At 45.5% G+C, this 15000-nt stretch overlaps 1 protein-coding gene across 1 annotated transcript in view; it reads left to right on the forward strand.

The window, feature by feature from the left end:
• The window catches only part of slit2 (slit homolog 2), a gene marked incomplete at its 5' end in the record, with an annotated part of 46378 nt that overhangs the window by 14292 nt on the left and 17086 nt on the right, over nucleotides 1–15000 (forward strand). Inside the window, 14 exon segments of the mRNA XM_080758917.1 lie at nucleotides 1–123; nucleotides 430–504; nucleotides 1826–1969; nucleotides 2499–2642; nucleotides 3052–3218; nucleotides 3452–3584; nucleotides 5166–5234; nucleotides 5349–5420; nucleotides 5844–5915; nucleotides 7431–7502; nucleotides 8822–8985; nucleotides 12033–12157; nucleotides 12297–12394; nucleotides 13927–14066. The exon segment at nucleotides 1–123 is cut by the window's left edge and continues 28 nt beyond it. Coding sequence (XP_080615043.1) covers nucleotides 1–123; nucleotides 430–504; nucleotides 1826–1969; nucleotides 2499–2642; nucleotides 3052–3218; nucleotides 3452–3584; nucleotides 5166–5234; nucleotides 5349–5420; nucleotides 5844–5915; nucleotides 7431–7502; nucleotides 8822–8985; nucleotides 12033–12157; nucleotides 12297–12394; nucleotides 13927–14066 — 1598 coding nt within the window.

Consider the following 15000-nt stretch of genomic DNA (forward strand, 5'->3'; position numbering starts at 1 on the left):
AGGCGACTGCTTCGCCGACCTGGCGTGTCCCGAGAAGTGCCGCTGCGAGGGCACCACCGTCGACTGCTCCAACCAGAAACTCAACAAGATCCCAGAACACCTCCCCCAGTACACCGCCGAACTGTACGTCAAGCCCCTCCTATGCCCATAGCTTTGTGTGTCTGTCTGTGTGTAACCCATTTGATTGGCTGAGTGTGTGATGTGATTATGTATGTCTGTATGATGATGTACGATGATATAAGACAAGAGCGCCCCTCACTTCACACAAGTGTGATTTTCTTTTAAATGCTGCATGAATACACGCGTCGGTCTGGTGTCTTTCACTCACTTGCCATGAAAGTCTTCGTTCTCAACCCCTCTCTCTCTCTCTCTCTCCCTCTCTTTTGTTGCTCTCCTCTCTGTGTCTGTGTCTCTCGTCCGTGTTCCCAGGCGACTGAACAACAATGAGTTCACAGTGCTGGAAGCTACAGGAATCTTCAAGAAGCTACCTCACCTGAGAAAGATGTAAGTTGTCATACAGTGTATATACAGTAGCACTTAAACCGTACAGCGGTACTTCGCAAACTGTTTCAAGTCATTAAGTCAGGGCGGCTGTGGCTCAGGAGGTAGAGCAGGTCGTCCAATGATCCGTGGGTTGGAGGTTTGAATCCCTGGCTCCCCCTGTCCACATCGTCGAAGTGTCCTTGGGCAAGACACTGAACCCCACAATGCCTCCAATGAGTCGGTCGGTGCTAGCTTGCCACCATTGATGTGGTGTCGACTGTTCGCTCCTCCCTATATGAATGAATGGACCATTGTAACGCGCTTTGAGTACTTGGAAAATCGCTATAAAAATGCAATTCATTATTCATTAATGACATAAGTTATCCACAAAAAGACAATACCCACACAATTTAGAGTGCGGGATTACCTACTGTTTCTCAAGCACGTTTCAAATATCAGCGAGGTTGATTTTCACACCGTACTTGGAATCCAGTGGCTTCCAAATAAACTACACTGTGGAAAATGGTTCAGCAGTAACGTCAAGCACGGACGTATTCATGGGAACTAAACATGGCAGACCATCCTTTCACACAATTGAATACACTTGTTTTCAATCTTTCTCTCATGTGCTCTACAATATATTATTTTATTCTCTAAATCTTTTTATTAAAAATGTTCAATAACAGAAATCTCTGAGATCTCAAATAATGAAAAGACTATGTTGTTGAGCAACACATGCCTCTCCCAGACAAAAAAGAATAAAATTAAAATCTGCCCTTCATGTCCCAATTTGATAAGTAAGCCAATTCCCAATTCCCCAGCCTCTCTATGAGTACTTTGCTAACCCCCACAATATGTCATTGGGAGGATGAAGATCCTCCGATACCCGGGCCTAAAGCCACCATCTTCTTTTCACCTGACAGTGAAGGGTCTCACTAGGGAGGGCGTAACGCATGTGGAGGTACAATAGATCCTCCCCAGTGCCCCCCACCCCAACAAGAGGCCTGACCGTTTGTGGAACAACCTATTTTCAGATGGGGGTCGGCGGTCATTTACATATCATTTTTGCGGTCCTTGACATGAAATAGTGACCGATATGGATTTTGCAGAAAACTGTCAGGATTTAAAAGACATTTGTAGAATCTGGCCCTTCACTAAATCCCACCCCAAGAAGCGATTGTCCAATGCCAATCCAAATTAGCAACGGTTGCTATGCAGGTCAAGCTTTCTTCGCTGCTAACGTTCCTATTGGACAAGGACAGGTTGGGGAGGGACTTAGTGAAGGGCTAATTCTCTCCTTGCCTCCTTCTCTACCCCCCCCCCCTGCCACACACACACACAGTAACCTGAGCAACAACCGCATCAGTGACATCGAGGAGGGGACGTTTGAAGGGGCCACGGGGGTCAACGAGCTCATTCTGACCTCCAACAGGCTGGAGAACGTGCACCACCGCATGCTCAAGGGACTGGGCGGCCTCCGGACACTGTGAGCGCACACACACACACACACACACACACACACACACACCCACGCACCCACGCACACGCACACGCACACACAAACACGCACACACACACACACACACACCCACACACACAAACACGCACACCCACACACACACACACAAACACACAAACACGCACACCCACACACACACACACACACACGCACGCACGCACGCACCCAATCAACACATGTATGCATAATTGCATTCACATTATTCGGACAATTATGTATGCACTATGCAGCATGCAAATATGCGTTCATACATAAACATTGTGGCAATGATACACACTGTCACACACTCACTCACACGTGTGTGCACACACACACACACACACACACACACACACACACACGTTTCCTATGCATTTACACTCACACACTTGTAAATTGACTACATGAACATGTAGCATATAACGTGTGTGTGTGTGTGTGTGTGTGTGTGTGTGTGTGTGTGTGTGTGTGTGTGTGTGCGCGTGCGTGCGTGCGTGTGTTTGTGTGTGTGATGTAGGATGCTGAGGAGTAATCGTCTCAGCTGTGTGAGTAACGACAGTTTCGTGGGGTTGAGCTCGGTCCGTCTGTTGTCTCTCTACGACAACCAGATCACCTCCATGAGCCCGGGAGCCTTCGACACGCTGCACTCCCTGTCAACACTGTGAGTACATCATGTCAACACCATAATGCAGCTGCATGTCTCACAGACATTCTGTGATTATTTGCCATAATCATTTTTAAAATTGTATCATTTTCGGCCAAATGCAACGAGTCCTAGTGTTGGGGGGGGTGCGTCAGCCATAGGTGAGGAGGAAACAGGGGCCCGGGGGTGCATGGCCAATAAGGTTTGGGGACCGCTGGTCTAATGTCTACACATGTCTCTGCTCCTTATAGCAACCTGCTGGTCTAATGTCTACACATGTCTCTGCTCCTTATAGCAACCTGCTGGTCTAATGTCTACACATGTCTCTGCTCCTTATAGCAACCTGCTGGTCTAATGTCTACACATGTCTCTGCTCCTTATAGCAACCTGCTGGTCTAATGTCTACACATGTCTCTGCTCCTTATAGCAACCTGCTGGCCAACCCGTTCAACTGTAACTGCCACCTGGCCTGGCTCGGCGATTGGCTGCGGAGGAAGCGCATCGTCACGGGCAACCCGCGCTGCCAGAGTCCTTACTTCCTGAAGGAGATCCCCATCCAGGACGTGGCCGTCCAGGACTTTGCCTGCGACGACGGTTAGTTAGCCGCGTTAGCATTTTGTATACCGCCAAACCGCCGTCTGCCTCCGTGGCTGGCAGATGTTTGCTGTGGTTTTTGACAGTGCCATTGCTGCTGCTGGGGTTTACCAAAGGAACACAGCATATAGTCCTCAGTGGGCGGCTGTATATTATGAGTGCACAGAGAGCAGTGTTCACTTTGTTGACCTCTCTCCCTCTCCCTCCCTCCCTCTCTCTCCATCTCCGTGCAGGTAATGATGACAACAGCTGCTCTCCGGTGCTGCGGTGCCCGGCAGAGTGTTCGTGTCTGGACACGGTGGTCCGCTGCAGCAACAAGGGCCTCACCACCCTGCCTAAAGGCCTGCCCAAGGAGACCACCGAGCTGTACGTACCTCTGTCTGTCTGTCTGTCTGTCTGTCTGTCTGTCTGTCTGTCTGAATTGCTACGTTTTTTTGTTTTGTATAACTTTGTAATGCAACTGATGTTTGTGCGCAACACTCTTGAAAACAAAGTATTGGATTGTCGGTTTCAGTGCTGGACAGAGTGCCGATGGCGCCTTTTTTTATGAATCCATATTTTCGAAAATTCCTCTAATCTGGTGTACAGGTGATGATATGCACATTACATGCACAATATAATTACATTTTCTTTCTTTTATTTATAATGGGCTTCGGTGGCAACGAGGGCCAAAACTGGTGTCCACCAGGTGGCACTGAATGAGTTAAAGTGGCAGATGCCAAAAGTATTTTTCTAGAGATCCCAGATGGAGGTCCAAAATGGAACTATGTTGTGAAACAAAATAATGTGAAGCATGAAGCGTCTTCCAGCTGGCAGAGTTAGCTTAGCGCCTCTCCACCTCCTCGTGAATGTTAATAAACTCCTGCACTATTAATGGAACAATATAAGTATGTGGGGGGGGCGATGGGTAGTGAGCTCAATGACAAGCACTGTGGCACCATGTTTGCCATCTCAGCAAAAATGTTAAAGTTAAGGATGCTCTCTCGAGAATAAAAATAAGTCATGACGTTGGATTTTTCTTTAATCTATATTTTGGGTGGTACCGCCTGTCTTAGATTCAGGCCAGATCTGTGTTGAGAGTTGAATATATTTGAAGAAACACGCATCAGCAGCTCAAATGAGTTTTAGCTGCAGCACATATTGCATGTGTGAGGGATTTGATACCAGAAACAGATGCCAGCTCATTTGCGCGCACACACAAACAAACACGCATGCGCGCACGCACACACACACACACACACACACACACGCTTTTCCCTTGTAATCAAGAAACGAATTAGCCCGAAAATGTATGTCATTCGATAGGGAAGATATTATTTTAGATCATTTGCAATTTCCTCCTGTGGGGGGAACACGAGAACCCGGTTCTCCGGTATTAATAAAGACTTAATTGTGACTCTGAATTAATGGAATACTGTCACGCCACAACAGCAATGTATCAAAGGATGTCAGAAGTGTGCAATGTGTGTGTGTGTGTGTATGCGTGCGTGCGTGCATGCGTGCGTGCGTGCATGCATGCATGCGTGCGTGCATGCGTGCGTGCATGCGTGCGTGCGACGGAGTACATTAGGATGCCTGTGGGGATATTAAACTGCAGTGTTTATTATGGCTCCAACAGTAATGACTGTTCGCACTGCTGGAGATGAGGTATTTCCTACATGGTGAAATAACTTGATATCTCTCTCTCTCTATTTTCCAATTCTCCTCCCATCCTCCACATTATCTGTCTCTTTGCATGTACAATGTAATGAACCTCTCATAACCATATCGCCCATGTCTGTCTGTCTGTCTGTCTGTCTGTCTGTCTGTCTGTCTGTCTGTCTGTCTGTCTGTCTGTCTGTCTGTCTGTCTGTCTGTCTGTCTGTCTGTCTGTCTGTCTGTCTGTCTGTCTGTCTGTCTGTCTGTCTGTCTGTCTGTCTGTCTGTCTGTCTGTCTGTCTACCTCTAGGTATCTGGATGGTAACCACTTCACTCAGGTGCCTGTGGACCTCTCCGATTACAAGCACTTGACACTCATGTAAGTCCCGCCCACGTAGAGCCAAGCACACGCACGCATGCACGCACGCACGCACGCACACACACACACCTGTGTGTGTGTTTTATGTTGTTTGTTGTGATCTCCTTTTTGCAGTGATTTGAGTAACAACCAGATCAGCACGTTGTCCAACAACAGCCTGAGTAACATGTCCGAGCTACTTACCCTGTGAGTGCGCCTTTACATTAGTCATGTGTGTGTGTGTGTGTGTGTGTGTGTGTGTTAGTGTGTGTGTGTGTGTGTGTGTGTGTGTGTGTGTGTGTGTGTGTGTGTGTGTGTGTGTGTGTGTGTGTGTGTGTGTGTGTGTGTGTGTGTGTGTGTGTGTGTATGCGTGTGTGTGTGTGTGTGTGTGTGTGTGTGTGTGTGTGTGTGTGTGTGTGTGTGTGTGTGTGTGCGCGCGCGCGCATGTGCGTGTGCGAGTGTGTATTACATTAGGATGGTTGTGTGTGCATTTTGTTGGCGCAGTGTTCAACTACCACTTATTAGTGTTCAATAAACTAAAAACATCACTGTGTTCTGAAAAGCCTGGCTGCATTTGGAAATATTAATTCATCCATAATTTATCCCAATTTAATCTGTGTGTGTGTGAAGAATCCTGAGCTACAACCGTCTCCGCTGTATACCGGTGAGGGCCTTTGATGGACTCAAGTCACTGCGTCTACTGTGAGTATACTGTATGTCTGTATGGACAGGAAGGCATGCCATTAACGTTGTTAATACTGTACCTGAGACGGCCTGGTTAGTTATACTGTACCTAATCCTCCTGATTAGGCATGTAACACTACACTCAACTCACGATACGATTTTTCATGATATTTTCAACACAATTATTTTCCAGACAAATGACAAATGTATCTCCCCCCCAAGCTTTTTTCAGAATTTTGATTTAACTACATTGCAAAAGTGGATACATACCGTCGGGATATAATATCGATATATCGCGATATACGATATATCGTTACATTGCCTACTCCTGATGATAGAACACCACGTGTGTTTGTTGAAACAAGTGACATATGCATTGAAATCGGTCTAATTATTGAATACTACAGCCATCTTGGCACTGTCGTATCTGATGGAACCACATTTCAATGATTTCATTAATATAGCCTAGATAATACAGTGGTGTCAGGAGGATGCGATCCAAAAGCCACAATACAACACTCGGACTGCAAATGTTATAGTGGGAACAAAACCTCTTTGTCCTCTTATTTTGATAATGCAAAAATGTTTGGTTAAAAGATGATTGATTGAATGGCCAGAACTAAGGGTAAAGCTGTACACAGTTTACTGATGAGTGATGAGGATGACGAACGTCTGGAAGAGATGCTGAAATGTGCTCCATTTCTCTGAAAAAACCTTGTAAAGCAGATGAGGCAGTTCACTCATCTGGATGTTTTTATTATAAAGAGTACAGAGAGATGGACTATTGAGGGACACCACACATCCTTCCCCGAGGTGTTTGGGTGCAATACTGTATGTACAGTACCTGGTCTGCACCAGAGGCTCACAAAACCTTTTAGCTCAAGACCCGAAAAGAGAAATTAGACGTTTGCCCGGGGCAATTATCATTATTCTGAAATAATATGTTTTGAAATAATAATTAAAATCTAAATGTAGGAAACCAAAAATAAAGGGACCCATAAAAGCCACTGCGACCCACTGTTTGGGAAACAGTGGTCTACACACAGCTAAATAAAGCTTGACGGTTGCTACGGAACAGGCTAGTTCAGTAGTTCAGCGGTATAACATACCTTGGTTACTGACAGTAATGGAACACAACTCTTACTTATAGGCTGAGTGTGTGCATTATTTTCCAGTTCCAGTTTAACGCTACATTTGGCTGCACAATGCTGGTGCGAATTAATAATACATGTACTGTTGACTACTGTGGCGTGCTCCTCCCCATGGCTCTGGGCGTTTATGCACCCATTATACATGTTATTAGTTGCAACCACATCGTTACTAGCCTGTCATGTTTATAACTTGCTGTACTTCCTAACCTGAACCGAAAAACAAACTACAAAAATCATCCTAGGGGTTTGTGCATGGCCCTTTGAATGAACCAGACTTATCTGAATAAACCAGCTGATGTTGATGTTGCATTAGCGTTTGCTGCCTAAGCCTCCTGTCTTTCTCATCTTTTTATCTTCTGTTTTTCTCTCGCTCTCTCCTCAGATCTCTCCATGGTAACGATATATCTGTGATACCAGAGGGAGCTTTCAAAGACCTATCAGCCCTCTCCCACCTGTGAGTGGCACACACACGCACGCACGCACACACGCACGCGCGCGCGCGAGCGTGTACGTACGTACGTGAGAGAAAGCAAGGCAGTGCAGGCTAGAATCACATCACCATTTGGTCCGTGTTTCTTTTATATTTTGTGATAGAAGTGTCTTTCTAGAATAGCAGTAGGAAGCACATTATCATGACAATGAAGCAAAAGTCTATTCAGGGAGATTTGTCTGTATCTTGAAAAACATTTTAAAACTTGCTATTTGAACTATTTTATAATGTTTTTCACAATAGTAAAAAAATGGCAAATAAGTTTAGTGATAATGGGTAAGGCGCAAGATATAGCACTTAGAGTTAAATCAGCTCTCAGGAGTTTGCATCGCACTGAGATCAAAGATCTTCTTCACAGCATGAGTAATACTGTACATCTAGATAATTCCTTTTGACGTACAGTATGGGTCCACTGGGGTCTGTTTTTTAAATGAACACTCCAGATCTTACAGTACTGCCTCGCCCACTGGCTCTACTCACTCAGCAGGTTTTCTATATAATGTTAATACATTAAAAATAGGGATGTTGTACACACAAAGTTCCGACACACACATTAGATTTGAAGATTTGTGTCTGAACTTTGAGTCTGCGACACCTCTTTTTTCCTTCTGTATCTCACCATATTTTTACCTATTTTGATTCATTTATAATGTATGTAATGTCATCCATTTAAATGGCATGCAACGCGTCATGACACGTTTGTAGATCAGCTAATTCCGCATTTATTTGTAGTATAAGATTAATGAATATGTCAGCAATTTCTTTGTATTTTTCAGTTATTTGTCTGCCCTGAGCATTTTTCATTACGAGGCAAAAATGTATATGTATATATTTTGACGTTCTGTGCCAAAAACGCAACTAAGAGAGAATCTTACATGAGTAATTGGTGACAGCCCTGGATGTACTGTATCTCTTCTGTTGAACTTTGATTAAAGTTCTCAGTCGCTATCTACAAGCTTTCTACTTCTTCTCAGTCGCTATCTACAAGCTTACAGATAAGCTTGTAGATAGCCTATTTTCGGTTATTAGTTATTTCAGTCTTCCAGAAAACCCTAATGAACCTCAATCGTTAACTCCTGCAACTTCTTCAACTTTGACATTATTATTATATTATTATATATTAAGTGTGTAGGACACACGGCGCTAGTGTGTGGTGGCTCCTTTCACCCCGTTTCACAAATTACAACATTAGGACATTGTTCAGTCGTGAGATTTTATCTTGTTTTAATCCATGTGTTGAACTCATTGGCCGTTGTTTTCCCATCCGTCTCCCTCTCATGCAGCGCCCTGGGGGCCAACCCGCTGTACTGCGACTGCCAGATGCAGTGGCTGTCTGACTGGGTGAAGAGCGGCTACAAGGAGCCGGGCATCGCCCGCTGCGCCGGCCCCGGAGACATGACGGACAAACTGCTGCTCACCACGCCGTCCAAGAAGTTCACCTGCTCAGGTAGCGTGTACAGTACACCCGGCACAGAACCGTACTGTACGGCAATTTACAATTTAGGCCATTTTGAGGACGCTCTTAACCCATTCAGGCCTGATGTCGAAATTTAGATTTGAGGCACATTTTTACGATTTTTCAAAAATAGCAGACCTATTCATAGTTCATAAGTTCATAGCGCGCCACTCGGTGGTGCGCTATGAGCTTGTAGATCTGCTATTTTTCAATAGCAAAATTATAACATAATGTTTGAAACACCAAAAGGGGTTCCCGCCCAAAATGGGTCCAGAGTGATTTACAGTAAGCAAGAACAACACATGTCACATGGTAATACATCAAATGCATAGAAATAGCCGTCTAGATGGCTTGGTTTAATAAGCCATCTTATTAAACTACACCTCTCATCCGTCACAGTAGAATATCTGTATTGAAACTATAAACAATCAATCGATCAATAATGACCTGGCATCTGCTGTCTACATAACATATAGACACATAAATGACATATGTTGGCCTTTGCAAGGTCTTATACATGAATACACAATAGTCACGCACACTGATGTTGTACATTCACTCACTCACGCACACACGCAAATATGCACACACTCAAACTCACACACACACACACACACACACACACACACACACATGCGCACACCCACACGTTGTTTTTGTTGTTCCTATTGTAGCACCATCGACCAATACACACACTCTGCTGAGGAGTCCTAAATAACATATAACAAATATATAATCCACTATTATCTGGCTATAGCTATCATTAAAGAAATGCTTTATGTGCTGTATGTATTTTTACGTTGATCTAACGGATGCGTTGTAGAAGTCCTGGGGCGGTGTGGTTTTCTGGTGCCAGGTACAGTAGCCAATCACATTCCGGTATACTCCAAAAACCTCAGTGATTAGTGCCCTCCCCAGATCCTCGTTGAACCTTTTGCCCTGGACCAGAATGCACCTTGTTTCCTTCCCTGTGGGTCCTGATGTCCTCCCCCTGACAGACAGTGTCACACTGAGTTCACGCCAGCAGCACTAATGTCCTAGTATTTTGACAAATATTTGGGGGCCCGCTTGCAATTCCCTCGCGGCCCACTGGTTGAGAACCTCCTAGTGCGCTCCTATTTCAGAACCCCTCTGGTTGGTCGGCTGCCACTTAGTCTCGTCACACTGTCTGCGACAGACTTCTGTCACTGTGGGGGAATCGCCATAGACAATACATTGAACTTTATCACTTTCTCAGAACGTTGGAAGTGGACTTCCGCTGCTGGTATGAACTCATCGTATACTGTGAACCTGACAGTCTCCTGGTATTGTGATTTGTGAACCTGACAGTCTCCTGGTATTGTGATTTGTGAACCTGACAGTCTCCTGGTATTGTGAACCTGACAGTCTCCTGGTATTGTGAACCTGACAGTCTCCTGGTATTGTGAACCTGACAGTCTCCTGGTATTGTGAACCTGACAGTCTCCTGGTATTGTGAACCTGACAGTCTCCTGGTATTGTGAACCTGACAGTCTCCTGGTATTGTGAACCTGACAGTCTCCTGGTATTGTGAACCTGACAGTCTCCTGGTATTGTGATTTGTGAACCTGACAGTCTCCTGGTATTGTGAACCTGACAGTCTCCTGGTATTGTGAACCTGACAGTCTCCTGGTACTGTGAACCTGACAGTCTCCTGATATTGTGAACCTGACAGTCTCCTGGTATTGTGAACCTGACAGTCTCTTGGTATTGTGAACCTGACAGTCTCCTGGTATTGTGAACCTGACAGTCTCCTGGTATTGTGAACCTGACAGTCTCCTGGTATTGTGAACCTGACAGTCTCCTGGTATTGTGATTTGTGAACCTGACAGTCTCCTGGTATTGTGAACCTGACAGTCTCCTGGTATTGTGAACCTGACAGTCTCCTGGTATTGTGAACCTGACAGTCTCCTGGTATTGTGAACCTGACAGTCTCCTGGTATTGTGAACCTGACAGTCTCCTGGTATTGTGAACCTGACAGTCTCCTGGTATTGTGAACCTGACAGTCTCCTGGTATTGTGAACCTGACAGTCTCCTGGTATTGTGAACCTGACCGTGTTGCTCCTGAATGCTAAACTGAATGTGTTCTTTTTGTCCAATGTCCAGGCACTGTAAAACAGTGGTTCCCAAACCTTTTCATGTCAAGGACCCCCAAATTGACAAATAATTAGCCTGCAGACCCCTTTTGAAATGATGTGCCAGAGACCCCCATGAGAGAAGATTTTTACGGCTCTAGCAATGATTCTCAACCCGTTTAATTTCAAGTACCCCCATGCAGTTTGACATGCATTAGTTTACAGACCCCCATTTAATGACGTTAAATTCTATCTCTGGGACCCCCAATTTATATTGTAAAATTCTATGTTAATTTAACTCTCACACTCTCAGAGTTACAGACCCATAAGGGTCCATTTGGTTCCAAAGTATCATTTAGCTGAGGACCCCATCAAGGACCCCTGGTGGTCCCCGGACCCCACTTTGGGAACCACTCTGTAAAAGAAACACAAAACTAAAGAAATTATTTTTGGGAACATCCACAACATCTTAAATTAGAATTTGGTATGACATCTTTCTCACTTTATTATTAGGCATCAATAAAAACCATGTAGCTAAAAGCTATGAACCACTGCAACAGAATGGAACCAAGAAAGGATTATTCATTCTCGGTGGCTTTGCACTTTTTAAACATTCTTTTCGGTGGAAATTACGTATTTGTTGTTGAGTGACGGCATATTATTAGCCTTTGGTGTCAATGACAAACAATTTCACTGTATTTCAGAGTAGATTGCTTTTCGCAGACACATTCTTTCCTTCCTTCTTATTAATTATGTATGCATTTGGCTTTTCTAATGTATTTATGCAATGTGTGTGTGTGTGTGTGTGTGTGTGTGTGTGTGTGTGTGTGTGTGTGTGTGTGTGTGTGTGTGTGTGTGTGTGTGTGTGTGTGTGTGTGTGTGTGTGTGTGTGTGTGTGTGTGTGTGTGTGTGTGTGTGTGTGTGCGTGTGTGTGTGTCACACAGGCCCAGTGGATGTGACCATCCAGGCGAAATGTGACCCCTGCCTGTCGAACCCTTGTAAGAACGATGGCACGTGTACCAATGACCCGGTAGACTACTACCGCTGCACCTGTCCCTATGGATATAAGGTACACACACACACACACACACACACACACACACACACACACAGACAGACAATACATTTTAAGTCGGATAGATTCAAACTAATCCTCGAGGAAAGCTTTGTTGAAGTTGATAATGATAATCTCCTCTCTCTCTCTGTAGGGTCAGGACTGTAGTGAGCCCATCCATGCCTGTATCAGTAACCCCTGTCAGAACGCTGGCACCTGCCACCTGAAAGAAGGAGAGGAGAGCAACTTCTGGTAAGCAACACACACACACACACACACACACACACACACACACACACACACACACACACACTTACTATGCAACAGACACACACACATGCTGTGCTTTGAAACGCTTTTGTTCGTGAATCATGGAAGGCTTTGTCCAATTACCCGTGTACACCGTAAATCAGATTGGCTCACGTGTCAGAAAAGCCAGTGAGCTTGAGAGCTCAGTGGACCCAGTATGTCATCCATCATGGCTGTCAGTCAGATCGTGCAATCAATATTAATGTATTGATAATGAGGAGTGGTCCAGTTCAGGCATAATTCCTGCCTGTGAGACAGAGAATAGTCATGTCTTCATTAGCACCCGCTTCCAATGTTCTCCACCGATAATCACCAACTCTTTATCAGACCATGCAATGGAGCAATACTGGCTCTTCATAAGGGCTGATGACGGCTATTATATAATCTGATAACATCCGAAACCGCTATCATTATTAGTCTTAATGTTGTGGACGTGGCACTAAGACCTGATTAATACCTACAGTAGTTGTGCACTGTTGACGTATGTTGAGCTTGTAGGTCGGCAATAGCGCGCCACCCACACGCAAATAAGTACAGTAAGTCCCACGTAATGCCTGTCTACGTTCTCCTTGTAGATTACAAGCACTCACTAGCACCATGTGCCATCTCTTATTGTCTGCCTCTCTCTCTGTCTCTCTGTCTGTCTGCCTATCACTCTCTCTCTATCGCTCTCTCTCTCTCACACACAATCTCTCTCTCTCTCTCTCTCTCTCTCACGCCGTCTGTCTTTGTTTCATTCTCACCCTCGGTCTCTCAGTCTGCCTGTGTCTCTCTCTCTCTCTCTCTCTCTCTCTCTCTCTCTCTCTCTCTCTGTGTGATCATGTCCTGCCTCTCTCTCCTCATTCTGTCTGTCTTTTCCTTTGTCCTAGGAGGTGAGATATTCACAGTGAAGAGCGGTCATTGACTATATAATGAGATATTAATCTGCCTGAGTGCGTTCCGCATAAGAGCCCTTTATTAGGCCCATACACTGCGTGCGTGCATGCATGCGTGTGTGCGTGCATGCGTGTGCAGTGATAAACCTGAATAGTAGTTATAGAGTTGAAGCACGTTCGCATTTACAGAGTAATGACTCTCCACTGGGAATACAGAGCTGACGCTGCTGTTATGAGATGGTATGCGGGCGTTTGTGTGTGTGTGTGTGTGTGTGTTTGTGTGTGTTTGTGTGTGTTTGTGTGTGTGTTTGTGTGTGTTTGTGTGTGTGTGTGTGTGCGTGCGTGCGTGCGTGTAGGTACAGTAGAAGTGTGTCCGTGTCATTGTGCTCTATATGTACATGTGTTTGCGTGAGACTGACACAAGACAATGTTCACGAGCAATCTTGCCGCAGACAATACAAAAAAGGGTTCCACGTTTATTCCCCGCATAGTACGTACACGCTAACACGCAATTCGGAGTGTGATGCGGAGTGTGCTACAATGCTAACGCTGTGTGTGTGTGTGTGTGTGTGTGTGTGGCGGCGGCGTGTGTCTCACCAGGTGTGTGTGTCCGGAGGGCTTCGAGGGCGACATGTGTGAGGTCAATGTAGACGACTGTGAAGACAACGACTGCGAGAACAACTCCACATGCATCGACGGCATCAACAACTACACCTGCATGTGTTCGCCAGAGTACACAGGTACCGTAACACGCACGCACGCACACACACACACACACACACACACACACACAGGAGGGGGGGTCCCGCGTTAGTCTGACATCCCATTAGTCCGACTATGTGGCCGGTTAAGATAATTATAATGTATTGCAGTTTTTATATCGTTTTCTATGCACAGAGTGCTTACTCAATGGTCCATTCATTCATACATTGGGAGGTGAAGCGGTGAATGAACAGTCGACGCCAGCGTCCTCACTTCCCACATTCACACACCAACGGTGACGACCACTGGAGGCAATGTAGGGTTCAGTGTAGTGTAGTGTAGTGTAGACAAGAGGAGCCGGGATTCGAACCGCCGACCCACGGACCATTGGACGACCTGCTCTATCTCCTGAGCCACAACCGCCCAAGACTCACCCGTGGCTTCTGCAGTTTGGGGATAGGGTTAGTATACGGGGCTCTACGGTCAGAATATTGCTTAGTCGGATTCATGTGTGTCGAATTATTGGGATGTTGGACTAACACCACGCACCAATAGACGTACAGTACCTCTGGACCACACAAGAATACACCAGAAAACGGATACATACACGACATTTATTAGCACCGTACGTGCTGCAGTACATAGCACACACACACACACACACACAGACACACAATCCAAACATGCAATGTGCAACGAGCGCACGCTCCTCCGGCTGTGACATTAGCCTGGGTTTACTTGTTTGTCTGCTTTTTGTGCCGTGCTAATCACCGCTAACTGCTAACCAACGTAGCCCTTCTTGTGTTCTCTGTCTCTGTACTAGTGCTCTTTGTCATTTCTCTGTCTCACACTCTTCCTTTCTTCTTCTTCGTCGCCATCTGCCTTTCTGTGTGGTTTGCAGCTGCTACCAATGAGGTGGAGAGGTGGAGAGGTTAGTCTGTTCTCTCTCTGTCTCCCTCCCTTCTCTCCCTC

The sequence above is a fragment of the Protomyctophum bolini genome, assembly GCF_963924005.1.
Source record: "Protomyctophum bolini genome assembly, chromosome: 3".
In the NCBI taxonomy this organism is placed as follows: Eukaryota; Metazoa; Chordata; class Actinopteri; order Myctophiformes; family Myctophidae; genus Protomyctophum; species Protomyctophum bolini.